The following is a 17,901-nucleotide window of genomic DNA, read 5'->3' as shown; positions in this document are numbered from 1 at the left end:
TGAGCTGACCAGTTGGGATTCGCTTAAGCAAAAGCTTCGAGACTTGTTCGGCAACCCCTACGGTCACCAACTTGCCGCGCAGAAGGCGCTTTCCGGTCGTGTGCAGACGTCAACGGAGCCCTACGTCACGTACATTCAGGACGTCTTGGCTCTATGCCGCAAAGTTGGCGCACACATGACTGAGTCCGACAACGTCTCCCACATCCTCAAAGGCATTGCCGATGACGCCTTCAACTTGCTCGTGTTTAACAACGTCGCGACGGTGGATGCAGTTATAAAAGAGTGCCGCCGCCTGGAATTCGCTAAAAGCCGACGTATCGACCAACAGTTTGCGCGTCTGCCCAACACCCCAGCGACATCTTCCTGTGCCGACGCTCCTCGTCCCAACAACACTGGCGATGTTACCAGGATTGTCCGGCGTGAGATCGAGGCCGCCTATCCGGCTGCGTTCGACTCCAGCCCCTCCAATGCACCTGCAGTCACTGTTTCCCTGATCCAGGCAGTTGTCCGCCAGGAGTTCGCCAACATGGGTATTCACACCATCTGCTCGGCCCATCGCCCTGATCCCCACCCGGCATCTTCGATTCCACCCCGTCCCGCACCTTCTTACCCACCACGTTTCCGCAACCCCTCTGAATGGCGCACTGCCGACGACAAGCCAATTTGTTTCCACTGCCACCGAATCGGGCACATTTCTCGGCACTGCCGCAGTCGCTGGAGTTCCCTGAACCAGTCTACACATACTGCCTACTCTCGCCCGCCAGGTGGCCTTTCTCGTCCCTATGCTGCCCGCCCAGATAATGCCGCCACCGATTCTCCTGCGCCGAACCGCCCCTATTCTCGTTCGCCTTCGCCCCAACGACGACAATCTCGCTCTCCCCAGCCCCGTCGTTCCTATTCGCCGACTCCCTTCGGACGCCGCTCCCAGCCGGAAAACTAGACGATGCAGCGCCTCGAGGTGACGCTGCATTGCTCCCTACGCCGCCAAATCCTGTCCTGACGTTGCCCACCCATCTGAACCTTCTTGACATGCAAGTCGACGGTGTTCCTGTATCAGCTCTCATAGACACTGGGGCGCATTTGTCGGTAATGAGCGCGGATCTTCGTAACCGGCTGAGGAAAATAATCACGCCCGCCACGACGCCTGTTGTCCGTGTCGCCGATGGCGGAACAGCCCCCGTTATTGGTATGTGTGCCGCCCGCGTCTCCTTCGCCGATCGCTCCACTACCGTGCTATTCACAGTCATCGCTCACTGTCCCCACGACATCATCCTCGGCCTCGACTTCGTCTCCGCACATTCTGCTCTCATCGATTGCTCCGCCAGTACTCTCCGCCTCGACCTGCCTGTTCTGGATCCCGTTGAAGAACACCTTCCTCGCCTCAGTTCCGTCGACTTCGTTCGCTTGCCACCTTCGGCACTGACCTACGTTGACTTCGTGTCATCCCCACCAGTGCCCGACGGTCACTACATCGCGGCTCCTATGCAAGACGTCCTCCTTACACACGGGATCACACTACCTCATACTATTTTATCTATTACGGCGAATTGCGTCTGCCTGCCAGTGGTCAATTTTGCCTTGACGACACAAGTGCTGCCACGCGGGATGTCTCTGGCCCAACTTTGCTCATTCGAGGATCACTCTGTAGCATCGATTTCAATAGACGACAATTCAACCGATCCTCCTCTACCATCGCAGTCGGCGACTTGTACCATCGCCAACTTACAGAAAATGATTGCACCCGACATGCCGTCCGAGCACGCTCGTGCGCTCTACCGCGTTCTGATTTCCTACCAAGATATTTTTGACTTTAACGATCGTCCTTTGGCCCAAACAACAGCTGTTAAACATCGCATTCATACCGGAGATGCCCCTCCTATTCATCGCCGCCCGTATCGAGTATCACCGGCTGAGCGTCAAGTGATTCACACCGAAGTTCGCAAAATGCTTGCCAAGAACATTATTGAACCGTCATGTAGTCCATGGGCGTCACCGGTTGTGCTGGTAAAAAAGAAGGATGGCTCATGGCGCTTTTGCGTGGATTATCGGCACCTTAACAGGGTTACCAAAAAGGACGTGTATCCCCTACCTCGGATTGATGACGCCCTTGACTGCCTCCACGGTGCTCGCTATTTCTCCTCTATTGACCTTCGCTCCGGCTAATGGCAGATTGCCGTGGACGATCTCGACCGCGAGAAGACTGCCTTTGTAACACCCGACGGTCTTTATCAATTCAAGGTGATGCCGTTCGGCCTATGTAACGCTCCTGCCCCTTTTGAACGCATGATGGACTCCCTTCTTCACGGTTTCAAATGGTCCACGTGCCTGTGCTACTTAGACGACGTTATAGTATTCTCCCCAACATTCGCTACGCACCTCGAGGGCCTCTCAGCAGTCCTGGACGTTTTTCGGCGAGCCGGTCTGCAACTCAACGCATCGAAGTGCCAATTCGGCCGTCGCCAGATTACCGTCCTTGGACATCTCGTTGACGCGAACGGAGTGCAACCGGACCCAGGCAAGATCCATGCTGTTACGCACTTCCCTGTTCCGAAGTGTGTCAAGGATGTGCGCAGCTTCATCGGCCTTTGCTCGTACTTCCGCCGTTTCGTCCAAAATTTCGCGGCCATAGCACGACCACTAACCGAGCTTTTGAAAAAAGACGCCCCTTTCCAGTGGGGCGATAACGAGGCCTCTGCGTTCTCGCTTCTCATCGATCTTCTCACAACGCCCCCCGTTCTGGCCCACTTCGATCCTTCTGCGCCTACCGAAGTCCGTACTGATGCCAGCGGTCACGGAATTGGCGCAGTACTGGCACAACGCCAGCGTGGCCACGACCGTGTTATCGCTTACGCCAGCAGGCTCCTCTCGCCCGCGGAGCGCAACTATTCCATCACTGAGCGTGAGTGTCTGGCCCTAGTTTGGGCGGTTGCGAAGTTCCGCCCATACTTATATGGCCGACCCTTTTCCGTTATCACAGACCATCACGCGCTTTGTTGGTTATGCTCATTGAAAGACCCTTCAGGAAGACTTGGTCGCTGGGCCTTACGCCTCCAAGAATATTCGTTCTCTGTCACCTACAAATCTGGCCGACTACACAAGGACGCTGACTGCCTGTCTCGCTACCCGGTAGACGGGCCTGACGACGCCGACAGTAGTACCGCCGACGGCATTTTCTCTGTGTCTGCCTTCGCTAACATCGCCGAAGAGCAGTACCGAGACCTATCGCTGCGAGTACTCATCGAGCGTCTGCGCTCTGCACCTACCGACGCATCCGTTCGCCGATATGTCCTCCAGGGCGGCATTCTGTACCGAAGGAGCTTCCTCCCTGACGGCCCTGATCTTCTTCTTGTCGTGCCAGAACATCTACGACAGACTGTGCTCTTTCAGCTGCATGACGCGCCCACTGCAGGACATCTTGGCGTAACCCGCTCGTACGACCGCGTCCGCCGCCGCTTCTATTGGCCTGGTCTTGCTCGCTCCGTCCGACGCTATGTTGCTGCCTGTGATCCCTGCCAGCGTCGGAAAACGCCTCAGGTGCTACTTTCCGGTCATCTCCAGCCGATCGCCGTCCCTGTGGAACCGTTTTTTCGTGTTGGATTAGACCTCCTCGGTCCCTTTCCCACGTCATCCTCTGAGAACAAATGGGTAGCCGTCGCAACTGATTACGCCACCCGATACGCTATCACGCGGGCTCTACCTACCAGTTGCGCCACTGACGTCGCGGACTTTCTCTTGCGTGACATTATCTTAGTGCATGGCGCCCCGCGACAGCTGCTTACTGACCGCGGTCGTAACTTCCTCTCGAAAGTTATCGCCGACATTGTGCGTTCCTGCTCTATTCAACACAAGCTGACTACCTCATACCATCCTCAAACCAATGGCCTGACAGAGCGCTTAAACCGTACCCTTACCGACATGCTGTCCAAGTACGTTTCGAAGGACCACCACGGCTGGGACGTTGCCCTTCCTTACGTCACCTTTGCTTACAATTCTTCCCGGCACGACACCGCCGGATTTTCTCCATTTTATCTACTCTACGGTCGCGAACCGACCTTGCCCCTTGACACGGTACTTCCTCCTGCTGCGACCTCAACAACCGAGTATGCGCGCGACGCCATCGCCCTCGCCGATCATGCACGCCAGCTTGCCCGTGCTCGACTGTCGGACTCGCAAACCACGCAGCAGCGTCAGTACAACGCCCGCCACCGTGACGTACAGTTTTCGCCTGGTGCACTCGTGCTCCTGTGGTCGCCCTGTCGTCACGTTGGACTTTCCGAAAAGCTCCTTTCGCGATACACAGGGCCCTACCGCGTGCTTCGCCAGGTGACGCCTGTGACTTATGAAATTGCTCCTGTGAGCTCAACCTCATCATCTACTCTGGCGTTCAGTGATGTCGTGCACGTCAGTAGGCTCAAGAGCTACTACACTGCTTCCGAGTCCAGCCTTTAGTCGCTCCGGGACGGCGCTTTTGCCGCCGGGGGTAATGCTACGGGGTCGTATTCCCACTGACGAAGAGCCGCGCAGGAAGAAGACGAAGACGACGATTGGAAGCTAGCGCGGGCTGTTGCCTCTTGGTCAACTGCGGCGTATTGCCTTGTAAATATACTTGTAAATAGCTTTTCGTCGGTGTCTTCCTACGTAACAATATTTTATATTGACGTACCGCTTGCGAAGCGTTATGGCGTAGCTTTGCACTTACCCATTTTGCAACACTAGACTTTAGCCAGGAAGCAGCAACCTTTCCTACCACAAGTAAGTTTTGTTCTCAAAGACCTAAAAGACGCATTTCAATGAGCCCATAAACGAGCAATGCATAATGAAGTCCTCAATAAAATTTGATTGTCAAGCCACTAGAAGTACAACTGTATATGTCTTGTATCAGTAGCGCCTTCTTTTTCCTATTCTGAAGCTTCATAAAGCACGTAACGGTACAGTGCCAACCTAACACACTTAACAAACAAAGGTCCAAACGATCAAAACATGTTCTTTCTACGTTTAAGATGCCGTCGCTTTACCGTCAGGGCTTCGACGCCACACCGCGACACAAACATCGTCCCAGTCGCTGGCCCAGCCCGCTATCGCCACTTCGAGTAACATAACAAAGGCAGAGAACTTTGCGTTGCACTGTCCCACTGCAGGTTATAGCAATTGAGCTTGGAGCCAAACCAAAACTGCCAAAAAAATACTTGTAGACTAGTTCGCTAGGCAATAGAATGCCAATCCGAAGCCTGTACTTCCCATCATTGCCATGAGGGTTGAGCGATCGCAGCGCCAGATTTGCCTCTAGGTATACTTATATGAAACTCTATGGTCTGGGTTGTAGAACGGCGTTTGGCAGGAACGCCGGGCTTGGGCTTGAACGCCGGTCGGCGTCCCGGGGTAGCTTTCGGAGGAGGCTCGTCATTCCCAGTCTCTTGATCCTTTTCCTCTTGCTCATCCGCCTCTTCGTGAAGCCTCTTAGCAGATGCACTGCTTGACGTTGGCATCACGGTGTCGTCAGCGTCGTGCTGTTCGCCGGTCGTCACTTCTGCTGATGTGCACGTTTCCTTGGCCTCTTTTACCTCGACCTCTATTGAATCAGTTGGTTCCACCGTGTCATCCCATAGGTCTTTCCAGCCGTCCGATGACTTGTCTTCATTAACAGTCGTTGCTTTCTTCAGGGGCGTTAACACCGAGGGCTGGGTCCCTTTCCCTTCGCCGGCGGCTTCCACTGCGTCGACCACGTCTATAAAGTGATCTGTGACATCTTCCTTCAATGCCGGGCCTGTCACTGTGGCATAGGTTCGGACGCACTGGGTCTCGTCGTGGCCGAAACGACGACAAAGCCCACAGCGTGGTACACGGCACTCGCGTCCGATGTGCCCGATGCCGCGGCATCGGAGGCAGAGGGGAGCTCTGCCAGGGACGTGCACGAGCGCAACATCTTCCGCCACTCGCAGCTGGTGGGGCAAGTCTTCAGCGGCGACGCCTACCTTCAGCCTAATAGTGACAGTACGGGTGGTTGACCCTTTGTCAACGCATCCTTGTACCCGCCACCTGTCCCTGGTGATCTCAGTCACCTTTCCAAAAGGCGACAAGGCAGTGCGAACGTCGTCGTCAGGTACATCGTGAAGGAGCCAGTAGAGCTTGATACGGACGCCTCTGTCACATGGGTCGACGACCACACAGCGGTGGTCCTTGACATCAAACGCGTCTGCAGCGATAATCCTCTTTTATGCGAAGCATATTACGAGAGCACAACCCAGCTCCTCAGGCGTGGCGGTGTTGCCTTCAATGACCTTTGACCCCATGCCATACCACGTGACACCATGACGTCACGACAGAGGAGAAACGGGGCTCCAACTCGCGCCGTCGCTCGCGGCGTCGCGGCGGTATATAAGCAGCTGCGCTTTCCTCTGCTAGACATTTTCTAGGTGGCTTTCATCGGAGGCGGTGAGCGTCGAGCAACGCAGCATTCGGCGCGACAACGAAATTTCTAGGTGGCTTTGGCTCAACTCTTGCAAGATGGGTTGGGTGGGAATCGAACCAGGGTCTCCGGAGTGTGAGACGGAGACGCTACCACTGAGCCACGAGTACGATGCTTCAAAGCGGTACAAAAGCGCCTCTAGTGAATGCGGTGTTGCCTTAGAAACGAGCTGTTCTCGTGCGTCGCTTGCTCAGGCGCACATTTCGTTGCCGCGCCGAACGCTGCGTTGCTCGACGCTCACCGCGTCCAATGCGGGGCGCATAGTCGCTGCGCCGTAGCCCATTGTCTTACACCCCTTGGCGGGTCGACGGGAACGCTGTCGCGTTCCACTCTTGAAGGCGAAGCAGAGTAACGCACGAGTTGTTTCTTCGTCTAGCCGAACCAAATATAGCCAAGCAACAGCAGTTCACCAGGCTAAACAGTGGTTCAACAACTAAAATAAAGGCTAGTATGCTTCGCATCCTGGGCTTAACCTTAGCTAAGCCCCAGCCATTTTTTCTTTTCTTCGTCCTTGAAAGTCACCGCCCACAGATGGTTCATTTGATATGCACCCAGCGCAACCACTTCCGGCATGAGAGACAGCCGTGTAAGAGCGTCTCGAAAATGTTCCACTCTGTAAGGCCTCGCCTTAACGTCACCATGTAAAAAAACCGTATGCAGAACGGACGCACCTGTTTGGCAGCGTTGGTAAAATCATTTGGTAGTCCTGACATGGTTTTTCAGTTGACCTGATACCACGGCCCAAAAGGGTCGCTGAAGCCGCTCGTGAAGAGCCCGACATTCCGCGTCCGCTCACCTCGGTGGCTGAAGAGGAAGTGACTGAGCCATCAGCCACCACCTCTAGTGAATGAGGTGTTGCCTTAGAAATGTGCCGTAGAAAGTTATACTGCAGTGTATATCGGTAATTATGAGCATGTAAATTACAGAATTAAGTCGCGGTTAAACGAGTAGCGAAGTACGTTTCCGCTAAATTTCTTCTGCGCTAGGCGCACACGCAGAGCCATCTTGCGGCAAACACAGAAGACCCCCTCCTCGCAATGTACGGCGCTGCTCCGACAGGTGGCGCACCACTCGCCCGCTTCTCCCCTTCGTCTCGTCTAGAGCATGCCGAGCGAATGAGTGGGCGGTGCGAACGGGGTGCGATAACGCTATCGCGTTCCACTCTTGAATGCGAAGCTTAAGCGTCCTCCAATTGTTGTCCCCGTCTTTTGCGCTGTGCTTGTTTTAAAACATGCCAGGTTCGTGTGCGCCGGCGGTATCGAGGCGACAACTTGAGCTCGCTCGTTAGTGTGTGTATAACATGTATGTGCCGCAACCACAGTATCGTTATCAAATTACGCAACACCCTCGTTTAAGTATTGGTGCAATCGCGCATTATAGTAATTACACTTTTGCGTGCAAATGTCTTGCGAATATGCAAGTAATTAAAATTAGGAGCTGTGAGCTGACTGGTCCGCGTAAGTGCAGAACATTGCTTTAGCTGGACTTAGGTTCACATTACAGATACGCACAATATGATCCATCACATAATCCTATGCACAATGATGTCACTTGTTCTCATTAGGATAAGCCAAATGAGAGTGAGCAACACTTAGAGCAACGAAATCAAGTATATCGGTACCTTGAAAGGCTCCACCAGGACGAAGTCATCCATCTTCAGGATGAGCGCTGCATCCGGGCAGTGGTCGACCACCCACTGCATGCCGGCCACTAATTTGCCGGCTGAGATGGCGCTAGCGTCTACGTTTGGAAGAACCACCAAATCTCCCGTTGCGTGCGCCTCCAAGTCGAGCCACGCATTCCGCAGCTCGTCGCTGTCGGAGCCTCGTGTCGTGAAGAACACCGCCGCCCAGTTGTTGAAGCGCCGCAGGGCCGCCTCTTCGAAGAGTGTGCCCCGCATGGCGGCCCGGTGGGACCACTCGTCGGCCGAACTCATCACAAACACGAGGACGTCAAGAGGCTGTTGGCACCTCTCTTTCACTGCCCAGCCCCAACGGGGTTTCGGCACAGACGGTTTCGACTCTGGTGGTTTCAACTCGGCGGTTTCGACGGTAGACATTGCACGGGCTCCCCGCTTCCACAACTTAGCCGCAGCGAACACGAAAGCTAAGGCTAAGATGACGATGAGTATAATCAATACTCTTTCCAAACGCTTCCAGCGTTGCACCGCGTGACACTGAACTTCAGGCACACCGACGAAAAGAGCGGCCATTCGCACAACACCCATAAATACAAGACAGGGTTTGGACGTGTTGGTTTGTAAAACGTGACAAGATGATGCTAATGATGATGTGCCTTCAATATGTGGTTCGTACCCACAGCGGGTATTTTGGTCAGGAATTGGGGTTTGTCATTCTAGGAACGAATGGATAATTATTAAATTGGATAATTTGGCGAAGAAATTCGACCCACATGAAGCTTTGAGCGGGCTTTAGAAAATAATAATAACAAGGTTCCCTAAACCATGTAACTTCTAATATCTAAAGAAGAATAGCCTTCTTCTTCTTTTGATCTCTGCGGGCTCACAAACCATTTTCTCGAGGTTTCTGTACTGTTGCAGATGGAACGCGATTTCAAAATGATGATGACGATTATGATGATAATGGTGACGATTGTGGTCATTGTGATTGCGATTGCGGGTGGCACATGCCACCAGTTTCGTCAATTTTACCTAACTTCCATGCCTATTATCCGTCATTAATGCCCATCTTCCTTCTCACTGTTCCGCCGTTACCGTATGATTAATGCGATTAACATTCCTTTAGAATTTTCCCCAGTTTTTTTGTATGTTTGTATGTTTGTCCTCAGGTGAGTGAGTGAGTGAAACAACTTTATTTGGTCCACAATATACGCGAGGAAACTCAACGTCACCTGGCTAGGCCCACTCGGGGACCATCAGGTGAAACCTGACGGCCCTCTCGCGAGCATTCTGGACTGCAAGGATTTGAGACGTCTGGTCCTGGGCCCTAATGAGCTTCATCATTTGCTCTTGGGTCACTTGCATCACCTGCACACTTTGACAACAGGGGACGTGATTTCGAAAGTGGGCAGGTTTGTGGACGACTACACGGTATTTATTAATTGCACTGATCACGCTTTTGAGCCTGCTGTTTCTAAGATCTTGGAGATCTTTAAGAAAGAGCTGTCGCCTCTAGAACTTACGCATGAGGTCCCCATTGATCATTCCTTGCGCTTTCTAGATCTCAGACTGTGCCTTGCTAACAAACATGTGTGCTGGTGCTTCAAACCAAAAAGTAAGAAGCCACTCTTGCCCTTTAACTCCGCACACTCAAAGCTCGTTAAACGAGGTATTATAAAGTTACGTCTCGTTAATAGCCTCAATAAATCTTGCCCACACGAGATTCAACATAGTCTTGCTGCACAGGTTGATCGCCTTTCTTAGGCTGGCTACCCTTTGGCCTTAATTTCAGCCATAGCGGAACAGCTTCTGAGGCGCACAAAACGTGATGAGCCCGCTCAGTCAAGAAACCAGCTCGCTGAAAGGCGCAGGTTTGCCGTGCTGTTGTATGTGCATGATGCCTCCCATAGGCTCAAGAAAACTGGGCAGCGTGCAGGAATCACAGTCATTTTCTCAGCCCCGGAAAAGTTGGCAAGGCTCTGCAAGCGTGTAAACGCGCCTAAATCACATCGCGTATTGTTCTGTCGGGCACAGGAAACGTTTTGTGACGTGCCCAACGAATGCAGTCTAACAAATTCCCCTGTCTTGTGGCAGTACATATGTTGGACAGACAGGCAGGTGCTCAAACGATCGTCTAGGAGAGCACTGTAACAACGTCCGCTGCACTGTACAAGGCCAGTTGGGCATCCATTGCCGGGACTGCGGCTGCGAGCCCCTCTTTGAAGATACTGAAGTTTTAGCGAAACACGGCTCACAGCTCACCCGGGAAATTGTGAAAGGTGATTTCATCAGAAAACTTGGTGGTATGTGCGTTAGTGCCCCTTCTATCGCTCTGACCCCTAGTGAAGCCACGTATCTAAACGGATAAAAATCGTAATGTTCGTTTTTTTTTTCAAGTGATCACGCTCTTAGTACAGTGACTTGCTGTTAGAACACCCCTTGTGACTGCCTTTAATTTTCTGCGCATGCCCCCTCTTGTATATATATATATATATACACACGATGTGGCAACACAATAAAACATTGTTGGAAGTCAGCCTGTGTATGTCGTCTCTCGCTGTCCTTGTCCTTCACGCTGTATGTTATTTTTGTTCATCGCTAGTTATAGAAGGAGCCTCTGTAACCTACCTGTTTATTACTACTTCGAATGGAGATATCGTGGCTGCTCTCGGTATTCTAGAGGTCACTATAGAGTTCTTCCGCTGCTTTTACTATATCTTCGAAATTTCTGATGATATTGACACGTGGACTTGTTTATCTTTCACGGGTGAGCGCTTTTCACCGTCTAAAAAATATTATCGCTCAGCACGGGACGCGCCCGCATTTAAGTCTTTCGAACGTTATCGGTGGTTCTGAAGTCACCGAAGTCTGTGCAATCTGACTGCGTATGTGACGCGAATTGTGTAGAACATTCTGGAAGACACGCGTGTACCACCGATTATTCTGGAACCTTCTATGACTCATGTATAAGTTTGCGTGCCATCTTGTCGCACGAACGCGTACTATTACTCTTTTTCACCTCACACCTTCAATGACTGGAACCACCTCCCCACATCGGTCGCTACTATTATAGACTCATCGAGGTGCAAGACTGCTGTTTTCCATGCCATCTAACAAATATTGTATACATTGCTCTGCATTCTTTTTCTGTGTATATGTACCACTCCTTTCTGTAGCGCCCACGGGCCTTGAAAGTATTTGAAATAAATAAACAAATAAATTCACTGTCATACACCTATTACATGCCGTGGTCCTCGTACCCTCGTGGTAGTGCCATCGTCGTTATTCCAGCTTCGTCGCTCGGTGGTCGTCACCCCATCGCCACCCCTTTGTCCACATGTCGTGTCAACGCTGTCATGGTTATGCCGTATAGTCATCATTTAGGGATCATTGGCTCAATGTCAACATGCAGTTGTCTTAACAGCGCTTTCTTGTTGCACCAACGTCGCACCTCGTCTGTCATTTTATTGTAATTAAGCTGTCCCCTTTGAATCTTGATTATTCCGCCATTTCATACGGGGAGAAGAAGCAGAAGCAAGCGTACGAGCCCCGCATCGGTTCCGTCTTTTTTAATAATTCTGCAGACAATTTTGGTAGGACCACGCATTGAAGCTCAACATATTGTCAGGTTAATCGGTGGATACCTTTGGACAAGGTGGGCCAGCATTTTTTGGACTTCCATCGCCTCTTTTCTGTGCATCCCACGGGGGCGCCACGCTGGGCCTAACGCCACGTAGGTTTAGCGAGCCCGCCACGCTGGCATGGCCAATATGCCTGTGGACGACGAACTCTCCTCGGAGACGGAAGACAGCGAGGAAAGAATGGGTTGGCAGGTGGTCACCAACCGAAGATCGCGATCTGCGAAAAAGACCTGGGGTGGAGCCGCCAATTTTATCCAAGAATCACAAGGAAAGGAGATCGCCAACAAAGGTGCTCCCGGGGCGGACAAGCTCACGCGCCAGATTTTGAAGGCATTAAGGATGCCGCAACTGCCAGAGGAGTACAGGAAAACCATCGTTAGGCCTCGGGCAGGCCTCAACCTGAACAAGGTCAGCTCAGCTATTGGAGAAGCGATCGTCGAGGCAGCCGCACTTACGGCAGACCAAGCAAAGGAAGACGTTGTCTGTCCCAACTTCACACAGAATATCTTGGTGGTTAGTACACCGGACTCCTCTCATGCCGAAAGGTATGTGAGAACCAAGTCCATTACGATCATGGATGCAGAATATGAAGTGAGCGCTTATGAAACAGCCCCCGACTCTACGTGCAAGGGGTTTATTAGAAGAGTGAACCTCAATGACAGTCAAAGTGTGATCACGAAAAAGATTGTGCATGAATACAACCCAACGGCATTGGCTGCACAACGCATCAAGGCTACGGTCTCGGTTATTGTGTTTTTCGACGGATTCAGGGTGCCCAACTGCATCAAATATGGGTCAACCCTCGTGAAGTGCTATCTGTACAGGAAGCAATTTGACGTATGTTACGCATGCGGACGAACTGGACACAGATCAGACGTTTGTCCCACACCTGATGTTGTGCAGTGCAGGGAATGTGGTATGCAAGACCCAGGGGAGGATCATATCTGCTCTCCCAAATGCATGTTCTACGGTGGAGATTACCCAACAGGTGACAAGGCTCACAAGCAGCGGTACCAAATACCATATGATAAGGGTGGAAGTATAGTTATTTGGCCAGTAGAAAAATACAAGGACGAGGCTTACAGACAACTAAACAATATAGAACATTACCGTAAACTAGGTAGCGATCCCACATTATCCTACACAGTGACAATTACCAACAGGATGAAATCACTTTTGGCTGATGAATTGATAACACCATCAGAATATAAATTTCTTAAACCAAGCAATAAAACTGCCGGACGTTTTTACTTCCTTCCAAGAATTCATAAAATTCCATCCAGTCAACTATACACGGCTATTATGCCAGGTCGCCCGAGAGTATCAAACAACACCCCGACAGAGAGCATCTCCCCATTCTTTAACCACTTCCTTGGCGACTTGCCAAAAGCACTTCCGTCATTTGACCCTACGAAACAACATTGACCCTAAGAAAGCAAACCCTGACGACATTCCAAACGAATGCCTAAATAAAGTCTGCTGAGTGGTGCAGTAGATATCTGGGACAGATTTTTCGTAAGTCACTATAGCAACTATTATTCTACCACACGACTGGAATAAGGCTAAAATAATACCGATCAACAAAAAAGGAGACAGAAATAATGTTGCCGATTTCAGACCCACATCTCTCACAAGCACTTCATGCAAAACACTACAACACATCATTCTAAAACACATGACAGTGTTTCTAGAACGCGAAAATATCCTATCGCCTCACCAGCTCCGTTTTCGATCTGGTTTGTCAACCATCACTCTACTAACAGAGGTAGTTCATGGCCTTGCTCTTAGTAATAATAATCGTTCTCAAATTGACATGATTTTGCTTGACTTATCTAAAGCTTTTGATTGCGTGAGTCACACTAAGCTAATTGCAAAAGTGGAGCAAGCCATCGGGAAGGGAGAAGTTTCTGCTTGCATAACAGCTTTTCTAACACACCACTCACAATTTGTTTGACCATATGCCACCTGATGTCGTTCCTGTCACATCTGGAGTACCACAAGGCTCGGTACTCGGCCGCTGTTATTTCTGATCTTTATTAACGATATAACCAATAACATAGCGTGCAAAATCAAACTCTTCGCGGATGATTGAGTGATATATAAAGAAATTAACAGCCATCTTTCTGATTCCCTTAACACGCTTGCCGAGTGGTGCTCCCAGTGGCAAGTGTCTGTTAACATCAACAAATCAGTGGCAACGACAATAACAAGAAAAAAGCAACCCTCTCATTTCACCTATATCGTTAATGGCACGCCTCTTTCGATTGTTGAGCAACAGAAATATTTAGGTGCAACGCTGACGTCAAACATCAGTTGGGAAACACACATAACTAATATTACAACTACTACACTGCCAAAGCTATTTTATCTAAAACGACGCCTAAAGATCGCTCCAACGACCATTACGCTTCTCGCCTACAATACATTTGTGAGACCTATATTAGAATACGCTAATCCAATTCGGTTTCCTTACACAGCAACTAACATAGCTAAACTCAACGCCATACAAAGAAAAGCCGCAAGGTTCATTCATAGCAAATAAAGTTCTACTGACTCGCCTTCACGTCTCTTAGCTTCCTCAGGCCTCTACGCGTTATCGACGAGAGCAAAACAAGGTCGACTAAAATTCCTGTTTCAAATTCTGCATCGTCAGTATAAAATTGATATCACCCAGTGCATTTCATATTCGCAATCTAGAATAACACGACATCAACACGAGCATACGCTAAACGAGTATTCCTTTTCTAATGACGCATTCAGGTACTCATTCTTTCCTCGGGTAATCAGAGAATGGAATGAACTTAACTCGCAATTAACAGCGATAAACTCTTTATCCCTGTTCGTTTCACAGCTGGAGCTCAACACAAGAGATTATTAACGACTTCTAATGTTTGCTCCGTTTTCTCTTTATGTTAAACTGACAGTACTTAGAAAAAAATTGTATACCCTTTTTTGTTCCCAAATATTTCACGACTTTGCTTTGTCTTTGATGTGCTCCAGTTGTTGTTCATATTATTCTGCGTTGTTTAGTGTTCTATTTGTATGCCTTATCTACCTTTTCTTTTTTGTCGAATATCGTTGCTTTTTCACTCTTTGTGTAGCTCGCACGTGTATTTATGTACGGAAAAGAAAGTGTTCATGCCCGTCTGCTAGGCTCTCGGCTGAGAGAGGCAGTATTGTAAAATAAATAAATAAATCTGTACAAGATACACCCCACCTGCTGAGAATTACAGAGGACATTAACACTGAAGGCACACTACCCCACAACGTAATTCTCGCAACACTAGACGTCACGGCCCTGTATAGCAACATTCCAATCCCTGATGGTTTATCTTCGATAAAACAAACGCTGGCTAAACTCATTGCACAACACTCTACTGAAGTCTATTTGTCTCTCCTTGAATTAGTTCCAACACATTACTTCAAAATTGAGGAGAGTTACTACCTACAGATACATGGTACAAGCATGGGTACGTCTTTTGCACCAACCTACGCGAACATATTCATGGCGATTCTAGAAACAGATTTCCTATCGCGCTGCACTGACAAGCCCCACACAAACCTACGATACATAGACAACATATTCATAATATGGGGACATGGTCAAGATAGTCTAGATAAATATGTAGCATTTCTAAGCTGTTTTCATCCAACAACAAAATTGACATCAGAATCCTCAACTGAGCGCATAAACTTTCTGGACACAACAATATATATTGACAATGGGGCGCTAAAGACAACACTGTATCGGAAACCTTTCGACGAACAACACCTATAATATACGAGCCACCATCCCAGACATTGTAAACAAGGCATCTTTAAAGGCCAGGCCACACGACTACGCCGCATTTGCGTTGAAAACCAAGACTACATACATAGACTCGATCACCTTAAAGAAACCCTATCAAACAGGAACCCCCAAACAGTGACCTTCCAAAAACCTACACCACTGCAACCAAACTTGATCGAGCCGAGGTCCTCAAGCCCCGCCCGAGGATCACAAGAACAACGCCTCTTCTTACTATTAAATTCTCAAACGCACTCCCAAACGTGAATAACATCCTCAGTAAATACTACTAACTTCTCACCAGCAACAAGAAACTTAAGATTTTTCTGAACCCTTCAAGAGTAGCCTACAGACGCAACACTAACATTAAAGATGTTCTTGTGCATGCAAAATAAGGACAAAGACGAAGTTCGGAACCGGTTCCTGTGGCCACCCCAGGTGCTCTACATGTAAACATATTGAATCTACTACTACAGTAAAAAGTACAGCGTCGAATTACGCACGCAAGGTAAATTCGGCTTTCACCTGCACATCACGCAACGTAGTCGACTGTCTAGAATGAGCCGCTTGTAGCAAGCAATACATGGGTGAGACTGGACAACAAATTCATACAAGACTGAACGGCCACCGCGCGGACACAAAACACAATTTACCCAAAGCAGTAGCCAGCCACTTTAATGAACATGGTCATATATTCGACAAAGCAAGGCTCTATATATTACAAATTTTCGTTCACCTCGCGAAAGGAAATATACGGAATCATACCTCATACACAAGTTTAATTGCCGACACCAGACGGGAATTAATTTGGCGCGTGGCAACTTATATTCTTTAAAAGCGGTAACTTAAATCTGAAATTCTCATATCATGAACCAAGACACAAAACACATTATGCCACCAGCTAACCTTAATTCTTAACCTCACCTATTCCTCCATTTCGAGAACTTTTTCGTACCTACTACTCAATTTAATATACTTTTTCATGTGTTTTTTTTATATCAACTGTACGCCCACCTTTTCCCATATACACCTGCCCCCGCCCTCTTCTGCGCGCATCACCTTCCTATTTGTTATTCCGGTTTCGGTTGCACCCACTCTTTTCTTCTTTTTGTCTGTTTTGATTATATATTTTTTTGAAACACCCTCAGCACACATTCCGAGTCCCAGACGTCAGTATACCTTTTCTGGCGTCTCAGCCACACATGGTATCGCCATTTCTGTATGCCGCCGTAACGGCACATACGTTGAGCTACTGGTGTTAACGCCCCTTGAAACACCATGGCGCTGCCTTCCAGTTACTACTTCAATATTACTCGACGCATTGCTGCTATGCTGCTCAAGTAACTCTTTCAACTTATGTTTTTTAACTCTTGCTTATCTTTCAACTTATGTTTTTTTTGTGTCTTTTGTGTTACTCGCGCACTGACCGCCTGACCGGCTCTTCTATAGCCACACAGAACATGCCGCCAACGACACCCCTGAATGCTCCCTAACCTTTCGCTTCCCCGACGCCCTCCCATGCCCCCTTGATTTTTTTTCTTTTTTTCTTGTTCTTTCTTCCCTTTTTTCCCTCTATGGTCATCCCCCCCGTTTTTTCTCTCTCCTTTTCTTCCTTTTCTTTTCTCGCCGGCTTCCTACTCTCCCACTCTTGTCCCCTCGTCTTCGGAACGACGCTCACAGACGTCAGGCGACGCGCTCATTACCTCTGAAATGTCTGCCTTTGTAACCAACCGCCACTGACAAAAACTGCACGTGACGTCACTGCACTAACCCTTTAAAACTAACATTCCGAGGATGACGAGGTCGCCTTTGACGAAGATAGGTCCTCCTATTGAAACGTTGGCCAGCCTTTCTGAGGCACCTTATCCCTGTTTACAAACTTTATACCACAGTGTGCTATTCCATCTGTCAGCCCCCTTCTTCATTTTAGAAATTCATACAGCCCTTCGTGAAATGAAGAATGCGCTCGGGATTACACAAAGAGAAAAGGCGCTTTGAAAAAATTATTACATAACCAGAGTCCCTAAAATTGGAGCGATTATAAATTTTTTCGAGCCGTCCTTAAACAGACAGTTTCAAAAGCCAAAGACAAATACGACTGCAAGCATTTCGACTTCCTAACAATAAGAATAAATGCGCTTTGTTGAGTGTTCTCCTCCGTAGGAAAGTTCTCCTGCATCCAATTAATATAGACTCCATAGTCTTAAGTAGCAGTGAGATGAAACAGTCTCTACAAGAAATAACGAAATGATTAGAAGTTAGATTTTCTTCAGTTTTGCCGCATTGCTCTAGCTGGCATCAGTTGATTTCATAGAAATCGCCTTGTTGGCTAAAATCGTGGAGGCACTGCCAGATTCAGCTCCCGGCG

General features: G+C 49.2%; 2 protein-coding genes across 4 annotated transcripts in view; both read right to left on the bottom strand.

Annotated features, from left to right (window-relative positions):
* The window catches only part of LOC135907569 (uncharacterized), a 51,432-nt gene extending 42,661 nt beyond the window's left edge, over positions 1-8,771 (bottom strand). The window contains exon 1 of one of the 2 annotated variants that reach the window (XM_065439254.2): positions 8,088-8,771. In XM_065439254.2, the coding sequence (XP_065295326.1) occupies positions 8,088-8,693 (606 nt within the window). In that variant the 5' untranslated portion in view covers positions 8,694-8,771. The remainder of the gene's footprint in view (positions 1-8,087) is intronic. The other variant, XM_065439251.1, reaches the window with a different exon arrangement.
* LOC135907570 (uncharacterized) overlaps positions 1-14,461 on the bottom strand; it is a 136,942-nt gene extending 122,481 nt beyond the window's left edge. The window contains exon 1 of one of the 2 annotated variants that reach the window (XM_070532606.1): positions 14,301-14,461. The gene's annotated coding sequence lies outside the window, so the exon portion shown is untranslated. The remainder of the gene's footprint in view (positions 1-14,300) is intronic. The other variant, XM_070532607.1, reaches the window with a different exon arrangement.
* Positions 14,462-17,901: the final 3,440 nt, after the last annotated feature.

This window comes from Dermacentor albipictus, chromosome 1 (assembly GCF_038994185.2).
Source record: "Dermacentor albipictus isolate Rhodes 1998 colony chromosome 1, USDA_Dalb.pri_finalv2, whole genome shotgun sequence".
In the NCBI taxonomy this organism is placed as follows: Eukaryota; Metazoa; Arthropoda; class Arachnida; order Ixodida; family Ixodidae; genus Dermacentor; species Dermacentor albipictus.
The sequence above is the reverse complement of the archived record's forward strand: the minus strand, read 5'-3'. Positions and strand labels throughout refer to the sequence as shown.